Source organism: Pituophis catenifer, unplaced genomic scaffold (assembly GCF_029215685.1).
Source record: "Pituophis catenifer annectens isolate HBS135680 unplaced genomic scaffold, rPitCat1.0.hap2 SCAF_1, whole genome shotgun sequence".
Taxonomy (NCBI): Eukaryota; Metazoa; Chordata; class Lepidosauria; order Squamata; family Colubridae; genus Pituophis; species Pituophis catenifer.
The window spans coordinates 315485728-315509625 of NW_027256881.1; the positions used below are offsets into that span (position 1 = coordinate 315485728).

Here is a 23898-nt window from a genome sequence, read left to right on the forward strand (position 1 = left end):
TGGGCCAAGAATTTATGGAAAAATGTAGAATTCAGTATGCTTGGCTTATTTGTGCATTTAGGATTCGGGGTATTTGCCTTTGTGAATTCATAATTCCACTTTGTGATGGGATTTAATATATATTGCTTCCACTAGAATCTTGAGATTCTGCCATTATTCCATGTGAATTTATTCTGATAACAAATCATTAAGAATATATTGTATGTTGCCTCTATCTTCTCCACAGCCATCTTTACCAAATACTGTAATTGCTTGTAGGATACAGGATTGTTGAGTGAGGAGTTTGGGTGCAGGGCAAATACTATTTGTTGAGGTTTTCTGGATAGCAGTCAAGATTTACACTGTGGTGATTATTTTAGTATGATTGAACCTTTAGCATTCAGACTAATGGGATAATTTATACTGCATATCCTTTATTGCGTAAAGGAAAAATGAACAACAGATTCCATGATCAATAATTAGGTGAGAAAAAAAAGACAAGTGTTTCTTTTTTGTAAGCCTTCATCCTGTTCCACCATAAACTCTGCTGTCCCATAGGGATGTGAACTGCTCTAAAATACAAGAGGCAGACAAGGAATATAACCACAAATTGATCTAAGGGAATGCCAGTATTTTTGTTAAGCCAAACAAAAGCCAGAAAATCAAGATAAAGCAAAATTAGGTATAAAATGTCAAAATCCAGAAAAGCAGTTTAAAATTTCAAGATAAAACTGGTTACAGGAATATACAAAGTGTGGGTGTTGTTTTCATCACTAGATTATTTCCAAGTGGTAAACTTTCTGATGTAGGATACAAGCCTCCATCTGAATCCAACTTGCGTAGTTCAGAAACAAAACAGATCCAGAACATTTCTCCCAAGGAGCCTTTCCATCCAATATTGTGCTTCTGATCAGTTATCTGATTCTCAGCCCAGCATGACCAATATTTCCACAGGCTTGGAAGCTGCTTTGAGGAATCCATTTCACTTTGGCTCCTCATTAGCAGTTTAGAAAATCATCCTGGCTTGCTATGATGGTCTGACATAAGGCCATTAATAGCTAAAATGTCCCTGGGATTCTATAATACAAGTAACATGGGGAGAAATTTACTTGAAAATTATATAGTAATATATAGTACAATGAGAACCAGGTTGGTGTAGTGATTAAGGCATCAGGATAGAAACCAGTAGACTGTGAATTGTAGTCCTGCCATAGGCATGAAGCCAACTGAGCCAGTCACTTTCCTTCAGCCCTAGGAAGGAGGCAGTGGTTAACAATTTCTGAAAAATATTGCCAAGAAAACTGCAGGGACAATTGGACACAGTTGAATGGAAGGAATACATACATACATACATACATACATACATACATACATACATACATACATATATGTTTTTCTTTCTTTTTTGTAGGTTTTATGTGTATTTCTCTTTAGCCAGGTTCTACCTACGTAAACCAAGATATTATGCAGCCCTAGTTCAGTGAAATCACAATTCACGAGTTTCTGGGCTATTTTTTTCTTCTGGCAGCCAGAACTGGCACTGAACTAGGGCTGCATAATATCTTGGTTTACGTAGGTAGAACCTGGCTAAAGAGAAATACATACATACATATGTATATACACATATTCTTTCTAGCCAGGTTCCACCTATGTAAGCTAAGTTGTTCTTCAGCCCTAGTTCTGGGCTTTTTGTATCCTGCTGAAAAGCAACAACTCTGTGCTGCAAAAGGCTATTGGGTGGGGACACATCTTTTCCAATTCTTAAATTGCAGCACAGAGTTGTTGCTTTTCAGCAGGATACAAAAAGCCCAGAAACTTGTGAATGAGATTTCACAGAACTAGGGCTGAAGAACAACTTAGCTTACATAGGTGGAACCTGGCTAGAAAGAATATGCACATAAAAGCCTATGAAAAAAGAAATATATATATATATATATATATATATATATATATATATATATATATATATATATATATATATATATATATACACACACACACACACACACACACACACACACACACACACATACATACATACATACAATTGGACACAGTTGAATGGAAGGAATATATATATACACACATACACATACATACACACATACATACATACATACATACATACATACATACATACACTACAATATCACCAACAGTGCAATGTTGAAATAATAGGTACAAAATCCTTACCTGTAGATGTTTTATGGCATAGCTTACCTGTATTGAATATGTAAAACTCTGAAGTGCATATTTAGACACAGACAGCAGTGGTAGTTTTCTTGTGACTATGCAGCAGCTGCAGGTATTAAAAACCTCTATAGAAATGAAGTTTAATCATAAAATTCTTCTTATGTTGTTTTTTAATGAGCCCCACAGGAATCATTGGCAAGGAGCAGTAAAAAGTTGATGCTGAGAAATATTTTTCTAGAAAAAAGCATAAACTGCATTTACTGTACTTTTAGTAGCAATTGTAGTGTATAATTTTACTGACACCTCGGCCAAATATGTATATGCAGCCTATATGCTTCCAGGAAGGTTTATGTCCTTCGAAATTCCACAGGGAAAGTAAAAATTTGTATAATATTTATTCTATTTAACAGTCATGGATCATAGAATTTTAAGCTAAAGCATTTTAAAGTGTGACTATTATTATTTCATGAGCAAGCACATTTCTGTTTTTGGAAACTTGTTACATTTCCATTCTAATAGCTATGTCCACTGTGAGATGTTTTAAACTAAGTAATAAAACTACTTAACCTCTTTTAGATTTGCATGTCAATACACCAGTCAGAACAGGATCAAAACCTATGAAGAATTTCATATTGCACTTTTTAAAAGATAGATTTACTGGTGTACATCACTGTTTTTCGATCCCTTCTCAGTATTTCTAGGTTTTGGAATGATGAAATGACTCATGATAACTGAAACTTTGTGAATGATAGCCAACTACTATTAATCTTTTCCCGTAATGCCCAGCTCTTTTGTGCATATTCTTAGTCATGTAGGGCAGCAGTGAGATTAGTGCTGGCCAGTGCCCTAAATGATCAAAGAGCCATTTTATTCCCTAGTTTTTCTCACCACGTGTGTTCCAGGTAGATTTGAAATATAGTTCCCAAATTTTCCATTTCTCACCAGCAAAAAGTTCTAGTTTGACCCCAGTTGAAAAACAGTACATTGGAAAGGCTGAATAGTTTGAGATTGTAAAATTCTAGCCTATACCAGCTACAATGCTTTTTCCACCTGTGAAGCTTCTTCAGTGTTGTAAACTAGACACAGAAAAGAAGGCCATTCCTCGACTGACATTCACAAGACGAATTGATGCAGTTTCGGCTCCACACCTCAATCTGAAATCCATCTAAAAGAAGTCTAGATTAATAATTAACCCATTCATCCAGGGTCTTTACATTGGTATTTCTACCACCTTGTCCAATACTTTCCTCAAATGGTCATTCAATATGGCTAGAGTTGGTTTCTTTAGGAGATGCACCAGCACCTCCTCCAAGGCAAAATGTATAATCCTTTTTGTCAAAGATGCATTTCTTACCTGTTGAAATGTGCATACCCCATTAGTTCCCTATAGGAGCCATATAATGAATAGATCCAACCCATAAGTGCCAGCCAGAGTTTATATTGTCCATAAGATTTTTAAAAAATCTGAACTAACCTTGAAAAATATTACCCAGTCACCCCAAATCTCCTGTCATATCTTCCTTTGCTAATTACTGATAATTTTTCTTCCAGATTCATAGCATTTCCTGTAGTATTCCTCCCTCCCTGTTCCCACATCCAAGCACTCATGCAACAGATATTTGTCACTGATATACAATTGGTCCTCTCCTAATTCTTATCTCCTAAATTTTATAAATTACAGGCCCAGCAACAGCAACCCCTGCTCCTCTCAGAAATCAGTGTTCTCAAGATACTTTGACTTGCACTTTCAATACTTCCTCTGTGTCTCATCCAAAGAGTAGAGTTCTTAAACCTGGCTGTAACCTTTGGTAGTTAAAGGTAATGCTCCATAGTTGGAGCCTATGGGACAATAAAAAGCAAATTGGTCTTGATTCCCCAATCTAGACTCAGAAGAAATGCATCACACACTGTAATCAAAGAGATTTCATTTCATTTATTTATTTATTAATCAAATTTATATAGCTGTTCATCTCAAGAGAAGGTGATAGAGCCAGGAAAGGAGATGGAAGTAACCCTTTTGCATTTTTGGTATCACTTATCTTTCTCAACCTTGTCCCTTTTTTCCAGCCTGTATTTATTAAGCTGAATAAACTCTGTATCTGTATACACCAGAAGGCTATCTTTTGTTGAGCCATTCCTCACAGGAAAAAAAAAAATCTCCATTGATATGACTGCTCCTTATTGATCTGCCCCACAAGGGGCACATAATATTAGTGGCTCTGAGGGTCTGTGATTCTGAAAAGTGTTTTTGACTCTGAAGCAAATCCCTATCCTCAGATCTCTGTGATTAAGGGTTGGTCATACAGTAGAAGGATAATGAGCTATTGAAGTGAAGTGTGAGAGGAAAATTGATGTATTACTGTTTCTTGTCTCTTTAGGGTACCACCACCACCTCTTCATCTCAATCAATCCTAAGCATGACTGAAAACAATGAAAAACACTTGGTTATGGCATAAAGTTGTATTCGTGATCTTAATGTAAGCTTTGCAGCCAAGAAATAGGATATAGGCTAGCACTTGGTAGAGTAGCAGTGAAGGCCTTGCAAAGCTATCCAGATACCAGGGTATGTCTATCAGCAAGTCAGAATTATGCAGGAAATGTTTTTTTCTGTGACAATCCAATCCAGTAAAGAAAAAGTGTTGATACTTTTGAGGGGGAAGATTCTTGAAAATCTCATAAACAGCCGCCCCCAAACCTCAACAAATGAATCATAGAAAATATCAATCCAGAATTCTCACTTGAGGCACAAATGACTAGGTCAAATTGGATAGATTATACAAAATATAATAGAGAAGTCTATAGTGCTTGTAAAGGTAGATGGAAAGAGAAGAACATGACCAGTAGCATGGTAGATGGACTCAGTCAGGGCTGCTTCAGGCATACAAGGCACCTGTATGCAGAATTCCACTTACTAACTTTGCCCCTCTAAACAATATTTTTAATATTTAAAAATTTGAAATAAAATTACATAACAAAAATTATGCAAGGGCCTGGTGGCTTATGGGTATAGGTTCTGTTGACAGCTAAGTGCTTATATGGGAATCAACCCAATCACTAATATAATATCTCTTTTCCCAAAAAAATCTTGTATGGTGCACTGCACACTGGCTGCCCAACTCAGAATGAAGAAGCAAGCAGGAAAGTGTCTTCATGAACTCTGGGGAGAAGTTTCTTCCATAGTGTGGAGACCACCATAGAGAAGGAACATTTCTTGGTCCTCATCCCAATTAACTTCTGGAAGGTGGGAACATTCAGCATCTCTTCTTGGAATGCATAAATGAACCACCAGTAGTTGGAACAGACTGTCCTGGTGTACATGAAAGCCAAGCTATATGAGTCTTTTTTATGGCTTAAAACTGGGAGCTTAGATTGTATCTTGAACCCTGATGGCAATTATTGCAATGATGGAAGCAACAATACTGTAGTGCTAAATATTCTCATCCTTGTTAGCAGCTGTTCTAGAGTATTTTGGTATAATTGTGCTGCCTAAATCATCTCCAAAGGCAATTCCATATAGAATGCACACAATAACCTAATTGTACAGTGATGAAGTGAGTAATGGTTGTAAAGTAATTCATTCTTCCTCAAGCCTTCCACAACAATCTCCAAATATTGGAGATCCATGGATTGGAATTACCATGCTTCCCAACCTACATAGTTTTTTGCTGACTGGAAATTTTTGTAATCTAATATATCTGACTTATCAAGACAGGAAGAGCTACTTTGATCCATAGATTCTATTCTCATTTTATTGTTGATCCTGAATATGTATTGCTCTTTTCTCTGCAGCCAATATACTTTACCATCACATTCAAGAAAATGTACAGATATTAAATTTAAAACTATCAGCATCAGGTCACTTCATCATATTATCACAAAAATCCTAGAAAATGTTTCAATGAGGGACATGATTTTCTTAAAATTTTATCCTCTGTCAGCATAGCAAAACTTGTTTAACTGCTGACTTTAAGTGTGTTTCAAGATTTAGTAGAGTGATATGGATCATCTATAGAAATTGTTGCTTTCCTAATTAATTTATCCTGGCAAGCTGACACCATTCTTCCATTTGACAGTTGGTGTCCGGGCTTGTGAGAAAGGAGAGTTTCTGCTTTTAGTACTTACTCTGGCATTGTTATATTACTGGCATTTCATTTTTTTAAAAAATAACAACAACATAGGTTTCTCAGATGTAGGCAATTAGTTTTGTTAGAAAAAGATAAAGAGTTTCCCCTTGCTGAAAAGGAAAATAAAATATGAAACTTCTTTATACAGTGAATTAATTGTAGTTAGGTATTGCCTGCTTTGATTTGCAGTAATTTCCAGGTTTTTAGATACATGACAACAAGGTTGTAATGAAGGCACCAGTCCTCAGAATACTTTTTTAGGATGATTGGAAACTATCTCCTCTTTCAAAGAGCATTGCAAATATCCAAGGCTAAGGATGTAGTGGGTGTGTCAAACTTTTCAACTTTCATTTTCCAACTTTTGCTCAAAAGTTGTGACATGCCTTGAGGATTTTAAAGATATTTTGGTTACTTTAATATAATTTAGCTGTGCTCAGTAAGTAACTACATAAATATCATAACGTTTTAACATTTTGTTTGTTTCATAATGTGGGAAGCTAAAGTCAAAGATATAATAAAGCACCATAGTTTGAATTCAGTTGGATTCAGAACAGTTGAGATAGTATTAGAGACCCAGGAACTAACATAAAATAGTGACGAGGAGGCCAGTGTTCTGATGTTTGTGTGAACAAATTAGAGCAAAGTCTTGGAAGCAGAAGAAAGGATGCAACAGCTTTTATTTCTAGCACTGGATTTAAAAAAATAGAAGTTCTCAAGCCTGCACTTTCTCTCAATTGGTCTGTTTAGACTTCCCAACTATTCAGAAGTACAGGTAATCCTTGACTTGCAACCATTCATTTAGTGATTGTTTGAAGTTACAGTGGCACTGAAAAAAATGAGTAATGACTGGTCCTTGCATTTGGGCCATTGCAGCAACCCCACAATTCGGATACTTGGCAACCAGCATGTATTTATGAGGGTTGTAGCATCCTGGGATCATGTGATTTCCAGTTTCTACTTTCCCAGCCTGCTTCCGACAAACAAAGTCAATGGAGGAAGCTGGATTCGCTTTTACAACTGCAGAATTCATTTAACATCTGGAGAGATTGCTTAACAATTGTGGCAAAAAAGTTATAAATTTGGGCACAACTCACTTGACAATTGCCTTGCTTAAAAATAGAAATTCTGGTCCAAGCTGTGCTCATAAGTTTGCTTTCTTGCCTTTCTTTTTCTTTGGGATGGTTTTAGTTGCTACCTCTTGTACAATGTTGTGAACCTCTGTCCATAGTTCTTCAGGCACTCAGATCTAATTCCTTAAATCTATTTGTCACCTCTACTGTATATTCATCACGGATATTTATTTATATTTATTTATTTATTAGATTTCTATACCGCCCTACTCCCGAAGGACTCAGGGCGGTGCACAGCCAAACAATAAAAACACATGCAATACAAAATTAAAAAATAGAATAAAATCAAATTAAATAATTTTGGCCCTGACAAATTTAAAACCCCAAACTTTTAAAACCAATTTAAAATTGAATATATAAATACTAAAAGATATTTAAAATTTTAAAAATCTTTTATAAAAGAGGGGGAAAATTAGGCCAGGCCGGCCTGGTGAAATAGTAAGGTCTTTAAGGCGCGGCGGAAGGTGCGCAGATCCGGGATCCTCCGTATCTCTGGGGGGAGCTCGTTCCAGATAGTAGGTGCCCCCACAGAGAAGGCTCTCCCCCTGGGGGCTGCCAGTCGGCATTGTTTGGCTGACGGCACCCGGAGGAGCCCCTCTCTATGGGAGCGTACCGGCCGGTGGGAGGCTATTGGTGGTAGTAGGCGGTCCCGCAAGTACCCGGGTCCTAAGCCATGGAGCGCTTTAAAGGTGGTAACCAAAACCTTGAAGCGCACCCGGAAGACCACCGGGAGCCAGTGCAGCTCGTGCAGGAGAGGAGTTACATGGGAACGCCATGTCGCTCCCATTACCACCCGCGCGGCCGCACTCTGCGCCAGTTGGAGCCTCCGGGTGCTCCTCAAGGGGAGCCCCATGTAGAGAGCGTTGCAATAGTCCAGGCAGGAGGTGACAAGGGCATGAGTGACCGTGCGTAAAGAGTCCCGATCCAGAAAGGGACGCAACTGGCGAATCAGGCGAACCTGATGAAAAATCCTCCCGGTCACGGCCGTCAAGTGCTCTTCTAAAGACAGCCGTGAATCCAGGAGGACACCCAAGTTGCGAGCCCTCTCCGTGGGGGCCAATGATTCGCCCCCAATAGTCAGTGATGGCGTCAACTGACTATATCGGGATGTCGGAAACCACAGCCACTCAGTCTTGGATGGGTTGAGCCTGAGCCTGTTCCTCCCCATCCAGATCCGTACGGCCTCCAGGCACCGGGACATCACTTCAAGGGCATCGTTGGGGTGATCCGGGGTGGAGATGTACAGCTGAGTGTCGTCAGCGTACTGATGGTACTCCACCCCGAAACCACGGATGATCTCGCCCAGCGGCTTCACATAAATGTTGAACAGGAGAGGCGAGAGGACCGACCCTTGCGGCACCCCACATATGAGGGGCCTCGGGGTCGACCTCTGTCCCCCTGTCAACACAGACTGCGACCGGTCAGAGAGAAAGGAGGAGAACCACCGCAACACAGTGCCTCCCACCCCCAACTCTTCCAACCGGTGCAGCATGATACCATGGTCGATGGTATCAAAAGCCGCTGAGAGATCTAACAGGACCAGGACAAGGAGCACCCCCTGTCCCGAGCCCTCCAGAGATCATCAACCAACGCGACCAATGCCGTTTCTGTGCTGTACCCGGGCCTGAAGCCCGACTGGAACGGATCCAGATACGTCGTTTCATCCAGGTGCTGGGGGAGCTGTTGCGCGACCACACTCTCAACAACCTTCGCAACAAAGCGAAGATTGGAGACCGGACGATAATTTACCAACATTGCCGGGTCCAGGGAAGGCTTCTTGAGGAGAGGCCTCACCACCGCCTCTTTCAAGGCGGTGGGAAAGTCACCCTCACTCAGCGAAGCATTTATAATCCCCTGGAGCCAGCCTCGTGTCACTTCCCGGGAAGCCAGTACTAACCAGGAAGGACACGGGTCCAATAAACAAGTGGTCGCGTTCAGTCTACCCAGAATCCTGTCCACGTCCTCAGGGGTCACAGGATCAAACTCATCCCAGATAACATTCTCAAGACCTGCCCCTGTCTCTCCCCCTGAGACTACCCAGTCGGAGTCCAAATCTTCCCGAATCTGAGTGATTTTGTCATACAGATACTGAACAAAATCCTCGGCTCTACCCTCCAAGGGGTCCTCCCGCGCTTCCTGGTGGAGCAGGGAGCGGGTCACCCTAAAGAGGGCGGCTGGGCGATTATCTGATGACGCAATAAGAGCAGCAAAATAACTACATTTCGCTGCTTTTATCGCCACTAAGTAATTCCTAATGTGGGATCTTACTAGTGTCCGGTCAGATTCAAGAAGACTGGCCCTCCAACTACTCTCTAGGCATCTTTTCCGGCGCTTCAACTCCCTCAGCTCCTCGGTAAACCAAGGAGCCAATTGAGATCGGCGCCGGGTCAGAGGCCGCAAAGGCACGACCCGATCCAGAGCACCAGCAGCCGCCCTATCCCAGGCGGCCACCGGGTCTCCAGTCGAGGCGTGTGCCAGAACCTCAGGAAATGGCCCAAGCTCCGTCTGGAATCTGTCAGGTTCCATCAGGCGCCTGGGGCGGAACCATCTTACCGGCTCCGCCTCCCTGCGGCGGGGTGCAGCGGTTCGAAAGTCGAGACGAAGGAGAGAGTGATCTGACCATGACAAGGGTTCAGTAACTATATCCCCTATATCAAGATCCCTCAACCACTGTCCAGAGACAAAAACCAGATCCAGCGTGTTTCCCCCTGTGTGGGTAGGGCCATGAATTAACTGGGTCAGGTCCATAGCTGTCATGGAAGCCATGAACTCCCGAGCCATCTCTGATGTCTCACCCACGGACGGCAGGTTGAAATCCCCCATGACCATAAGCTTAGGGGTATCAACCGCCACCGCGGCGATGACGTTGAGTAGCTCGGGCAGGGCTGTTGCCACGTGGCAGGGAGCCAGGTACGTGATCAGCAAACCCATCTGAACCCCATGACCCCATTTCACAAAAAGGGATTCACAGCCGGCCGTCTGAGGAACAGTGGCCTCCCTCGGTCTCAGACCTTCTTTAATGATAACCGCTACCCCCCCGCCCCTCCCCTGTGACCTCGGTTGATGGAATGCTTGGAAACCTGGCGGGCACATTTCAACGAGGGGAACCCCCCCTCCTGGCCCAACCAGGTCTCCGTAATACCTGCCAGGTCCGCACCCCCCTCCTGCACAAGATCACAGATGAGGGGGGCTTTATTTACTACGGACCTGGCATTGCACAGCATCAGCCGAAGGCCTGGGTCCTGAGGGTCTATGCAACCTGAGGAGCGAGTAGAGCCTTGGGGGCCGGAGCACGCCACCGCTCGTAGACAGCGAGTGCGCACTCCCCTAACACGATATGGCCCCCTGCTCCCGCCATATCTACCCCTCCCACGTACAGTACTGATGTTCAAAAAACTATCTGGACAAGCTCTAACCCCCCCTCGATCCCGGGTCCCCCATCCCCCATGCCACGCTTCACTGCCAGACCCGACCCTCCCCCTTGTGGGTTATCCCCCATACCCACAGCCTGAATTCCAATCTGACCCTCCCCCTCCCTAGGACCCCTTAAAAATTTGACTAAAAATTTTGTTAGAAAACCCCTCAATCCCCTCGTTTTCACATGCCACCTCTCTGGGTCCCAAAACCCTTCCTTGAGGTGGGCCCTCGATAGTGAGGAGGGCCACATCTGCGAGAAGGGGGAATCTCGCAGCGCAAGAAGATCTGCAGTCGTATACATCTCCAAAATGCAGCGATGGAGGCCCAAAGCTCAGACAGGGGACTTCACAAAAGATGTAACACAGCCAATTGTTCATCGGTGTGCTGTTGGTGTCTCAACTGTCCTCCCACAACAGAAGGAGGGTCCTAAATTATCTCCTCCAATGGGGGCGACCTCCGGCCTGCCCTCTCACGGCGGAACCCCACGGGGCCGTAGATTGAAAAAGTTCTCCCACAGACAAGAGTCATGATGTAATAGAGGACCCCTCAACAGTTGCATCAGTTTGGCTGACCATGGTCGGAAGAAAGATTTATCAATCTATCAGTCAGTCTATGAGTCATGCCAAGGGGGAAAATGGAAAATCCTTGGCAAAGTCTTATACTCAAGATCATATTCGAGTAAGTCCCGATGAAAAAGGGAAAGAAGGGAAGGGGAAGAAGGAAGAGGGGAAGAAAAGGGGGGGGGGGGGAGAGAGAAGATTCCCTCAATTAGGGCGAATAATAAGCCCATTTAGGCAGACACAGTACCTGGGAGGGGGAGGAGAAATGATATGATTTAGTTCATACCTGAGTGGCCAAGTGCTTTTCCTTACTTTCTTCAATTTAAGTCTAAATTTTGCAACGAGAAGCTCATGATCTGAGCCATAGTCAGCTCCTGGTTTTTACTGACTGTATAGAGCTTCTCCCTATTTGGCTGCAGAGCACTTAGTCAATCTGATTTCTGTGTTGCCTGTCTGGTGATGTCCATGTGTAGAGTCGTCTCTCGGGTTGTTGGAAAAGAGTGTTTGCTATGACCATCGTATTATCTTGACAGAATTCTATCAGCCTGTGCCCTGCTTCATTTTGTACTCCAAGGCCAAACTTGCCTGTTATTCCAGCTATCTTTTTTTAAAAAAAATTTTTTTTTAAAATTTGATTTATATGCCACCCTTCTCCGGAGACTCAGGGCGGCTTACAATGCGTTAAGCAATAGTCTTCATACTTTTGTATATTTTTACAAAGTCAGCTTATCGCCCCCACAAACTGGGTCCTCAATTTACCTACCTTAGAAAGGATGGAAGGCTGAGTCAACCTTGAGCCTGGCAAGATTCGAACTTACTAATTGCAGACAGCTGGAGTTAAATTACAATGCATTAGTCTGCTGAGCTATCCAGGTATCTTTTGGCTTCCTACTTTAGCATTCCAATCCCCCATGATGATAAGGACAACATTTTTTGGTGTTAATTCTATAAGGTGCTGTAGGGCTTCATAGAACCAATCAATTTCATCCTCTTCAGAACCAGTGGTTGTGGCATAGACTTGGATTCAGGGGTGAAATCCAGCAGGTTCTGACAGGTTCTGGAGAACCAGTAGTGGAAATTTTGAGCAGTTCAGAGAACCAGTAGTGGAAATTTTGAGTAGTTCAGAGACCACCTCTGGCTGGCCCCAAAGTGGGGTGGGAATGGAGATTTTGCAATATCCTTCCCCTAGGAGTGGAGCGGGAATTGGGATTTTGCAGTATCCTTTCCCTAGAGTGGGATGGGAATGGGGATTTTGCAGTATCCTGCCACGCCCACCAAGCCACGCCCACAGAATTGGTAGTAAAAAATTTGGATTTCACCACTGCTTGGATTACTGTGATGTTGAATGGTTTGCCTTGGACTCAAACTGAGATCATTCTGTCATTTTGGGGATTATATCCCAGTATTGCTTTTCCTACTCTTTTATTCATTATGAAGGCTACTCCATTTCTTCTGAGGGATCCTTGCCCGCAGTAGCATACCTGATGGTCATCTGAATTAAATTCACCTATTCCTGTCCATTTTAGTTTGCTGATTCCTAAGATGTTGATGTTCAGTCTTGTCATCTCTTGTTTGACCACGTCCAGCTTGCCTTGATTCATGGATCTTACATTCCAGGTTCTTACGGAGAAAAAATCTTTACAGCATCGGACTTTCTTTTCACCACCAGATGCATCCACAGCTAAGCGTCCTTTCGGCCTTTTCCCAGTTGCTTCACTCTTTCTGGCGCTACTAGTACTAGCCCTCTGCTCTTCCCCAGTAGCATATCGACCACCTTCTGCCTGAGGGTCTCATCTTCCGGCATCATATCTTTTTCCCTTTTGGTACTGTCCATGGGGTTTTCATGGCAGAGATACTGGAGTGGGTTGCTATTTCCTTCTCCAGCGGATCATGTTTTGTCAGAACTGACCTGTCCATCTTGGGTGTCCCTGCACGGCATAGCTCATAGCTTCATTGAGCTACGCAAGCCCCTTCGCCATGACAAGGCAGTAGTCCATGAAGGGGTTGCACTTTCTAGTCTTTGATAAATTAAATTCTGTGTTCCTGGTGCTACACTTGGCTCAGAGGTACCATTGAATTTGGGCTGGTATCTGCAGAAGCAGGTGCTGGGGTAGTGAGATTTGTTTTTTCCATATTTCTATACTGGAGATTCTCTGTGTATTCAGAAACTTTCAGAGCTACATTTGGCTTACCCTCTTCCTCTGAGAACAAGCTAGCTATGAAGTCCAAACAGATTATATATGGGAGATTATATATTCCTGTGCTAGAGCATCATTGTTAAAAAAAAAAGCTGTCTTGGTGTGTGTAAACAGGTTTGATCAGAAATTACTATAGAACAACTCCACCCCTTCAGTGTAGTGTTTCTGAATTGTGAATTATTGGAATACTTATTGAAATTATTGTCTACTTTTGCCCTTATATATGTTGCATAAATTAGCCCTTGCCTCAAGGAAATTGAGAGTATACAACACACGTACACATGCATTCATGCAAAGAAGAGCAACTAAAATGATTAAAAGCCTGGAGATTAAAACATATGAAGTACGGTTGCAGGATTTGGGTTTGGCTAGTTTAGAGAAAAGAAGGGCTAGGGTGACCTGATAGCAGTATTCCAGTATTTGAGAGGCTGCCACAAAGAGGAGGGGGTCAATTTATTTTCCAAAGCACCAGAGGGCAGGACAAGAAACAATGGATGGAAACCAATCAAGGAGAGAAGTAACCTAGAATTGAGGAGAAACTTCCTAATAGTGAGGACAATTGACCAGTGGAGCAGCTTGCCTTCAGAAGCTGTAAGTGTTTCAGCACTGGAGGTTTTTAAGAAGAAACTGGACAGTCACTTGTCTAAAATGGCATAGGCCAGGTCTCCTGTTTGAGCCAGGGGTTGGACTAGGTTCCATCTCTATTTTGATTCTGAGTTAAATGGAGAATGACCTTATTTTACTGATCCAGACTATTGTGGAGGCAACTGCAATGAAGAAGCCTACTAAGGCTGATCAGCTCCTTGTTTATAGACTTCCTTATACAGGTAATCCTGGAGTTATGACATTCATTCAGCAACCATTCAATTTGGCAGCACTGAATGAATGATACTTAGAACTGGTTCTCAGAGCTCTGGCTGTTGCAGCATCCTGATTGACATGTGATCACAATTTCCAACATTCTCTGGTGACATCCCACAAGCAAAATCAGTGGGGAAATTAAATGTGAGATCCTTATTTAATGACCTGTGCCATCCTCAGTTTATGATGGCAACTGGGACTGTTGGAATTGCCACTAAGTGATACAGTCATGTGACATTGCACTTTACAATGGCATCAGTGATGGAGATTATGGTCCCAATTGCTCTCATAACCTGTACTCAAGATGTTTGATTTTGTTTTACTTGTGTGACAATCTGTGCCTGCAAAATTGTTTGCACATAGGCTTTTCCACTATAGATGGGCATTCTAATGTATGGACATCTGGTGGCAGTATCATGGTAATTCTTTCTTCAACACAGAATAATTGTCATAGTTCTGCCACTAGATACTCAAATTTCATATGATGCCTTCCTAAATGCAAATAAGACATGAAAGTTTCTGCTTACTTCTCTGTAATAAATGCAGAGCAATGCTTGTGGCGTAACATGAAAAGGCTCTAACATGTTACCATAGGAGATGGCTGTAAAACATGATCTATGGCAGCAAAGAATTTAAAGTTTTGTGGCATCCTGGAGAGTGTTTAATTGCATTTGTGTTTCATTATAACACTGTCTCTTTTTGGCTAAATTTATTTTAACTAATTAGTTTGAAATGTCAGAGTAGTATTTCAGATGACAGAAATGCACATTATCTCATATAGTGGATAACCCTAGTGAAAAATAGGTATTGTGGCATCTGATCTAATTAAGCATTTTTAAAAGATTTCCTGGACATTTCTAAGAAAATACTTGAATGGGATTGTATTTCTCATATTGATACACATACATCAGTGGCTTTTTAGATGGATTAAAAGAAGGTATTATAATTATAAATCAGTCTAGCTGGGGATACCATCTGAAGGATAGTATAGATCGTGGCTGTCAAACTCGTGGTGTCACATTGCTGTCACGTGACATTTTGCAACGTTTCCCCCATTCGTGGAGGTTGGGTGGGCATGGCCTGCATGTGACGCATCTGGCCCATGGGCCGCCAGTTTGACATCCCTGGTATAGATGATCCTTAAAAACCCACAATAGTTATATATCACAGAAGAGAATAAGGATGAACATTTCTATCCCACTTTTCCTTCAAGGACCTTAAAGCAAGATACTTCAATCTCTTAACCCACTTCTCCATTTTAGCTTCTTAATCTAAACCACCCAATTGTGACTATTCCTGGATTGGGAAGTGCTGCTCATTGTCATACACACTTTAGTTACATCAGAGTTGGATTACTGCAATAATTTGTATATGGGGCTGCCCTTGAAAAGCATTTGGAAGCTTTACTTGGTCCAGAATTCAATACCGCTTTGGGTATATCACAATATGCCTACGTAATACTGCTGTTATGTGAGCTGCATTGGCTTCTAGTAGGTTTCCATAGGTAATTCAAAGTATTGGTTGACAGTTTCAAAGCCCTGTGTGGCACAGTTACTTGCGGTTACCTTTTTGTCTGCATTTTTGCCTCATATTTTAAAATTAAACAAGGTTTTTTTTGACTTGGTTCTTTTGGCTGCTCATGTGACTGTTACATGCTACCAATGTGACTATTTGGCACATTGTTCTTCTTAAAACAGAAGATGCTTGAAGAGATGTGAGACTGAGAAATAATTCTTGACAGTTATAACACAGGCAGATAAACATTTCTACCAGGCACCAACAATTCTGTAACACAAAACCATTCTGTTTGTAGTGTTCTATCTTCTCATGCTTGTCAGATGGTTTAACAGTACATTACCTGTAACAAAGATTTTATGCATTATTCGTGTTATGTTTCTCTGGTCATGCTTTGAATCTTGCTTAGTGTTGCACATGACTTCTTTTTATTACTTATTATGGGCTGTACAGAATACAGGAAAGATGAGTAAAATAGCTTGTCAGATAGACATGAGGGGTTTGCAAACATATGACAGCACAATAGGCTTAGATCAGCCTTCTTCAATTAGGCACTCTCCCAGAAATGTTGTACAGCAGCTCCCATCAGACCTGGATCAGGATGGCTACAGATGATGAGAATTATAGCTCAACATATCTGGAGAGCATCAGGTTCAGAAAGGCTGGATTAAACAATCTGTTCAATTGATGTAATCCAAAGCATAGCAGCTTCCAAATTTTGCAGATGACAACTTGTAAATTGTCTTGTAAATGTCCTTCTGTTCCATTTGTAATTTTTGATTTTCCAGTAATAACTCTTCCAGGCTCTTTTGCCATCATTTGTGAATGGCCAGAGCTATACAGGCCTTTTAAATTTCTTCCTAAGTAATTCCCTTTCTCTTGTCTCTTACTTATAACTGGAAATACAATGATCTCACAGTCTTTGAGAAACAGCACACTTCCACACTGCCTGATTCCCATTTCTGATTCCCTCACTAATCAAGTTCAAAAGCAACTTGTTGTCTTTGCTAATTAACCCCACAGTCACTTTTCAAGTCACTTTCCTCTAGCTGACTAATAGGAGGCTGTATTTATTTATTTATTTATTTAATCTAATTTTTATACCGCCCTTCTCCCGAAGGACTCAGGGCAGTGCACAGCCAAGATAAAACAAACACATATATAAAATTTAAAAACAATTTAAAAACATATTAAATAATTTGGCCCCAACATCATTAAAAACAAAAAAGCAACCCATTAAAATTAATATTTAGGCCAGCCGAGCTTGTTGGAACAATAACGTCTTGAGGGCACGTCGAAAGGTGTGTAGGTCAGGGATCATCCGTATCTTCAGGGGCAATTTATTCCAGAGGGCGGGTGCCCCCACAGAGAAGGCTCTCCCCCTGGGGGTCACCAGTCGACAATGTTTGACCGACGGTACCCTGAGGAGCCCCTCTCTGTGGGAGCGTACTGGCCGGTGGGAGGCTATCGGTAGCAGAAGGCGATCTTGTAAGTACCCAGGTCCTAAGCCATGGAGCGCTCTAAAGATGGTAACCAACACCTTGAATCGCACGCGGAAGACCACCGGGAGCCAGTGCAGCTCGCGCAGGAGAGGTGTTAAAATGGGAGCGCCGTGTCGCTCCCATAATCACCCGCGCGGCAGCATTCTGGACCTGTTGGAGCCTCCGGGTGCTCTTCAAGGGGAGCCCCATGTAGAGAGCATTACAGTAGTCCAGACGGGAAGTGACGAGGGCATGAGTGACCGTGTGCAAGGAGTAAAATATATAGCTTATTGCTTTTTTAAAATAGCAACTTGCCATGATGCCAAAAGGATAGCTTGCTATCCATTTTGGAACTTGGTGCTTTTCTCAGTAGCTGTAAGCATGGCTGCAGGTTGTCACAGAGTCTGGAGTGATGGAGAGGGGGAAAAGCATTCTAAATAATAACTGCATAAAGGCTGAAGATAGTTAAAGTTTGCCTGTGTGTTAGGAAGATGGTCCTGGAAGAATAAAATTCTACTCACCTACTACTTAGGTGAGGAAAGAAAATGAATTGCTGGTAACTCCAGTCTTATAGAGATTCAGGGAAAGAAATACCTCTAGCAGCATAGTGGCATAGTCCATGGAAGGGAAAACAGTATTTTTTGTCAATTCTCATCCTACTTCCTTTGGCTAGGTTGCAAGGCATAGAGGAATACTTGCAATGATTTTTTGCAGAGGCAAAATATAATTGAAGATATGTTTTAAAGTAAAATCAGCAGCGCAGGGTGAATTTTTCTGACCTTATGTAAATGAATTAATCATCCAATCTATTAATCTGAGGGTAGCCGTAAAAGGTGACTCATGAAACTGTCAAATCCCTTTCCTTTTGAGGTCCTGTAAATAGAATATTGTATCTGCTACAGCTCAGAGCAGGATGTAATGAAAATTTTCACCAATAGGAAAAGAGGTCCATAAATTTGGTAGAACATCCAACATAGCAGATAGAATGATTGCAGTCTTTATGTCTTGCACTTGCTCTCTCTCTCACCCACACAGTCATAAATAAATAATTTTGGGCTCACCATGGTTGAGAAAGATATAAATCAGCTCAATTGCTGGGCATAGATGATGGTAGGAGAACACAGGTATGGAACTTATTTGAAGCAGTGCAACAACCTGATATGGATCTTTCAAAGCCTCACAGGCATCTTTTGATTTTCATCAAGATATGATAATTCTTTTTCTTTTCATTAAAATGTTTTTGTCTCTTTGTTTAGATATTTTTAAAAGATCTATATTTGCTATGTTTGCAAACAGTTGCATATTTGATGCTGCTGTTCCCTTTCACTAAGTTCTATTTTCTACATTCTACCTTCACCCCCATTTTGTTGGCCTACCAAAGCTTGTAAGTACATTGGTAGGAATTGCCTCGTATATGTCCCAGGATATATCCCCAAACAGCATGATTTAAGATAACTGTCACTTACTACTATTATCACAATTAGTTTATTCATTTAAATAGTACTTTAGCATGCAAAAGGTCAGTCCAGTTTTTCCCCTAATCTGCATCTTCTAGAAGTATTGAAATTGGAGGTCGCAGAATTCTGTGGTAATAGTAAGTGATACGAGTAGGCAAGTAATCAATTCTGTCTTTATCAATGATTAATTCAAAAAACCTTTTATTTATCTTAAATCATACTGTTAATTGAAATATATATATTTAATAGAATTAATATCATTTTTGTGTAACTGCTCTTGCATGAGACTTAAATATTCAATATCATCTTAACCAAGTGAGAACTATTGCATGTAAAATGGCTCCCTTCAGTCCTACCTAGAGGGGCAAATTATGAGGCATGCTGAGAACTGCAGTTCTGCAATAGGCTTCTCAGTCTGGCTCTAGTTTCTCATAGTGATGCTTAATTTTAATTATGCCCTCTGTAGCATTTGGACTTCCTTCTAATTTTCATATTATTTGGAAACCGGGCTAATAAATGCTTCATCTTAATAAATATTTTAAATTATTCTGTTTTAAAATTAAATTAATTTAATTTTTCATAGGAGGCAACAACAGGAGAGTGTGGAAAAGAAGGTTCTAATTTTCAAGTTACCTCAGGACAAAACAACTGTGACCAGATGGGGACTGGCGGTTCCCAGAGTTTGGTTGCTCCTGCTGGCGTCTCCACAGGTACTTCAGCAGCAGCTTCTTTCTTCATAAGGTAATACTGCTGCATTGTATATTAAATGGCGGCAAACCAAATGTTCTTAAACTTCCTTCCTTTCAGGGATTGCTCAGGTAATTGAATGCAGTGAGGCTGTTTGGATAATGTAATTATTATATATGGCAGCACAAATCTGAAATCCCTAGTGAGAGGAAAAAGTAGCCATAGGAAATTGTGGGAAGAAACTGATGGCAAAATTAAGTTCCTCTTTCGACCCACTGTGCATCTGCTGTAAATCCTGCCTTTTTGGCCCTGCTTTGCCCCCCCCAAAAAAAAGAAAAGAAAAACCTGCCTGTGTTATAAAAATGAATAATTCTACTTGCCAACAACATTGGTTGTCCCATCCTCTTATTTGTAGAGTTTATAGTGAATTCCTTTTCTTCCAGTCATCTTGGAGAAATTTTGTGATTTTTCTTAAGAAGAGCTCTAAGCGATTGTATCACAAGATAAGTCCCGGCATTCTTTATGGGAAGCTATAACAATTAATAACAATAGGAAACAATAAAGGGATTGCTCATCTAAATAAGTTTGGTTATGGACCTCACTTATGATGAAGTAGGAGCCTTTTGTAAGATTTTCTGATTCAGAAGCTTTGGAAAAGACTGCCAGGAGCCTGTGCATTCAGAAAGTCTAGGTTCCAGGATAAATTAGAAAAGATTACCTTCTAAAATTTAGAATAGAAAGAAATAGAGGTTAAAACACTAGATTAGAAACCAGGAGACCATAGGTTTTTATCCCACTTTAAGCCTAAAAAGCAGCTGGGTGAATTTGGGCCAAATTGCTATCTCTGTATATCTTAGGACAATGATGGCTAACCTTTTCTGGACCGAGTGCTCAAAGCGCATGTGCGTGTGAATGCACGTACAGTATGCCAGTGGTGGGTTTCAAATTTTTTTACTACCAGTTCTGTGGGCGTGGCTTGGTGGGTGTGGCATGGGTTGGTGGGCGTGGCAGGGCAAGGATACTGTAAAATCTCCATTCCCACTCCACTCCAGGGGAAGGATACTGTAAAATCTCCATTCCATCCCCAATCCAGGGGAAGGTTACTGCAAAATCCCCACTTCCTCCCGATCAGCTGGGACTTGGGAGGCAGAGAATAGACAGGGGTGGGGCCAGTCAGAATTTTTACTACCGGTTCTCCGAACTACTCAAAATTTCTGCTACCGGTTCTCCAGAACTGGTCAGAACCTGCTGAAACCCACCTCTGATGTATGCACTCCTGACTCCCCAAAATTCAATGCACGCATGGACCCTGCACACCCCCCTTCCCCCACGCATGTGCAGGCCCCCCACCGTGCCCCACCCCGTGCATGTGCATGTCCCCACACGCATCCTGCCCCCCATGCATGCATGTGCGGCCCCCCGCACACACCCCACTGCCATGCATGCACGGCAGAGCCCCGAAGACCAGCTGGCTGGCGGGCGGCACGCACACATGTGCAGCGGAGCTAAACTGGGGTGATGGCTCGTGTGCCCACAGAGAGGGCGCTGTGTGCACGTGTGCCATAGGTTCACCATCACGGCCCTAGGAAGAAGGAAAATCTTATCAAGAAAACTGAGCTATTAGTCTAGAATAACTTGAAGTGCCTCCCCACCCCTCAGTGAGTTATATGTCCGAAGGGAATCTTTCAGTATTTTTAAACAATTTCTTCACAGCTGTTTAGAGTGGGATCCCCAACCCCTGGTCCATGGAGCGGTACTGGTCCATGGCCTGTTAGGACCGGGCTGTGCCAGTGGTGGGGAGTAAGTGAAGCTTCATTTGCACATATTTGGGACCTAGGTTGTGTGTGAAACCCTCCCCCCACCCTCCATGGAAAAATTGTCTTCCACAAAGCCAGTCCTGTCCATGGAAAAGTTGTCTTCCACGAAACCAGTCCTCAGTGCCAGAAATGTTGGGGATTGCTGGTTTAGACAACCTTCACACAGAGTGATACATAAGCAATTATTTTGCTTTTTGCATGGCATTAAATAAAATAATAAATTTTATTTGCATGATGCTCTCTGTATATGTTGTATGTCAGGTACTAGGAAGAGCAACTTCTCCAGTCAGCCTATGCAAAGTCTAGGATGGGGCCCTTTGGCATGATTCTTCTTCCTGCTGAACTGCAAAAGAGAAAGAATGCCTGAATAATATTCTGTACTGTATATTTGAAAGCCATTATTTTAATCTCACACCTGATTCCATCTGTCTTTTTATAGATCGTATCCAAGTTATCTACATAACTTGGAAAGAAGTTACTTTGTTACTTTCCATAAATGCAGAATATGCATCCATTTTGAGTGAAAAAAAAATCATTTAAAAATGGTTGCTTAAATTCTTTATTCATTAAACATGAAACTCAGTCAACTGAACATTTAAAAATGTGTCACAAATACGGTTGACTGGTGCTAATGGCTGCCAGCGCCCAAGATATCAACCAAGTATCTTCTTAAAATATATGATGTTCCGAGTAGCGCAGTTTTTTTGCAGTTCCACTGGTGTTGTTTTTGTTGTTGTTGTTGTTGTTGTTGTTGTTGTTGTTGTTGTTGTTATTATTGGATTACATTTGATTACAGATTAAATTTCATAGAACGACCAGAAGTGAAGATTATATTGTATATACTGTATTATGAGAATAATGGCTATAATTAAGGTGTATAATATTATATGTATTCAAAAGAGATTTGATACGGATAGTACACTGTTGTTGCAGAAATGGAAATATGATGTATAATAAAAGAAAATGTATAATAAAAAATAATATATTATTATTATTATTATTATTATTATTATTATTATTATTATTATTATTATTATTATTATTTGAATTTCTATACCGCCCTACTCCCGAAGGACTCAGGGCGGTGAACAGCCAGATAAAATACATGTAATACAAATGTTAAAAAAGCATTAAAATCAATTAAATAATTGGCCCGGAAAATGAAATTTAAAACACCCCAAACTCATAAGACAAATTTAAAATTGAAGAATTTTAAAAAGTTTAAAAGAGAGGTTAGGCCAGGCCGGCCTGCTGGAAAAGAAATGTTTTGATGGCATGGCGAAAAGCACGCGGGTCCGGGATCCTCCTTATCTCCGGGGGGAGCTCGTTCCAGATGGCAGGTGCCCCCACAGAGAAGACTCTCCCCCTGGGGGCCTCCAGTTGACATTGTTTGGCCAACGGCACCCTGAGGAGCCCCTCTCTATGGGAGCGTACTGGTCGGTGAGAGGCTACTGGTGGCAGAAGGCGGTCTTGTAAATACCCTGGTCCTAAGTCATGGAGCGCTCTAAAGGTGGTAACCAAAACCTTGAAGCGCACCCGGAAGACCACCGGGAGTCAGTGCAGCTCGCGCAGGAGGGGGGTCACATGGGAGCCCCGTGTGTGTGTGTGTGTGTGTGTGTGTGTGTGTATATATGTATATATATATATATAAATATAAAGAATAGGTATTATGTCTTTTTACCTTCTTGCTTCCCCCTCCCCACTCTTTTTTTTTTAAAAGAATAACTAGTACCAAGATAATATTTTAAATAGAAAATAAATTCCTGAATTCCTCTATATTAGGGGTTTCAAACTGGATCCCATCGCAGGCCGCATCAGGAGTTTGTTTGCCCTTGGGGGGCTGGGGTGGGTTTGGCCTGGTCATCACAGCTGATTGGGTGGGTGTGGCCGGGCCTGGGGTGACAGGGGCCGGTCTCTCAACATCTCTGGGATGGCCTCATGGGCCAACTCCACAACCTATCGTGGGCTGCATCTGTCAGCCCTGGAAGCCACCTTTTCTTTGGATCTTCAGGGCTCGCACAGTTAATGCTGTGGGAAACTGGGAGGGGGATTGTATAGAGTTGGGAAGATATATAGCCATAATAACATTATTTTCTCTGAGAGTCAAGGACATTCTGCCCTGTACCTGGTGTGGCATGACTGGGGGGCATCTTCAGTTGGGGCAATGCATTGATTGGACCATGGGATGGACGTGGGTACAGGGGAAGGGACTTGGATTTTCTTTTGGGTGGGGGAAGCCTGGAAGCTTTCAGATTTGGGTTTTCCCAGATGTGCTAATATGACATCTCTAATAAAATGGAACTTTGAGGAATTTCTAACCTTGGAGTCTTCTTTCATTGGAGGTGTTACTTGGAACCCTGACAGCATGTTTGACATGTCTGCTCTATATCTTCTGGTTGGACATATCAGTTGAGAGTTGGGGACAGGGGGGAGGGGCGTTGAGATTTACTATGTCTGGATGCTGTACATCAGATTGGAG

The 23898-nt window shown here is 41.9% G+C and overlaps 1 protein-coding gene across 1 annotated transcript in view; it reads left to right on the top strand.

The window, feature by feature from the left end:
- KIF26A (kinesin family member 26A) overlaps window positions 1–23898 on the top strand; it is a 177785-nt gene that overhangs the window by 73765 nt on the left and 80122 nt on the right. Inside the window, exon 4 of the mRNA XM_070931581.1 lies at window positions 19499–19656. Coding sequence (XP_070787682.1) covers window positions 19499–19656 — 158 coding nt within the window. The remainder of the gene's footprint in view (window positions 1–19498; window positions 19657–23898) is intronic.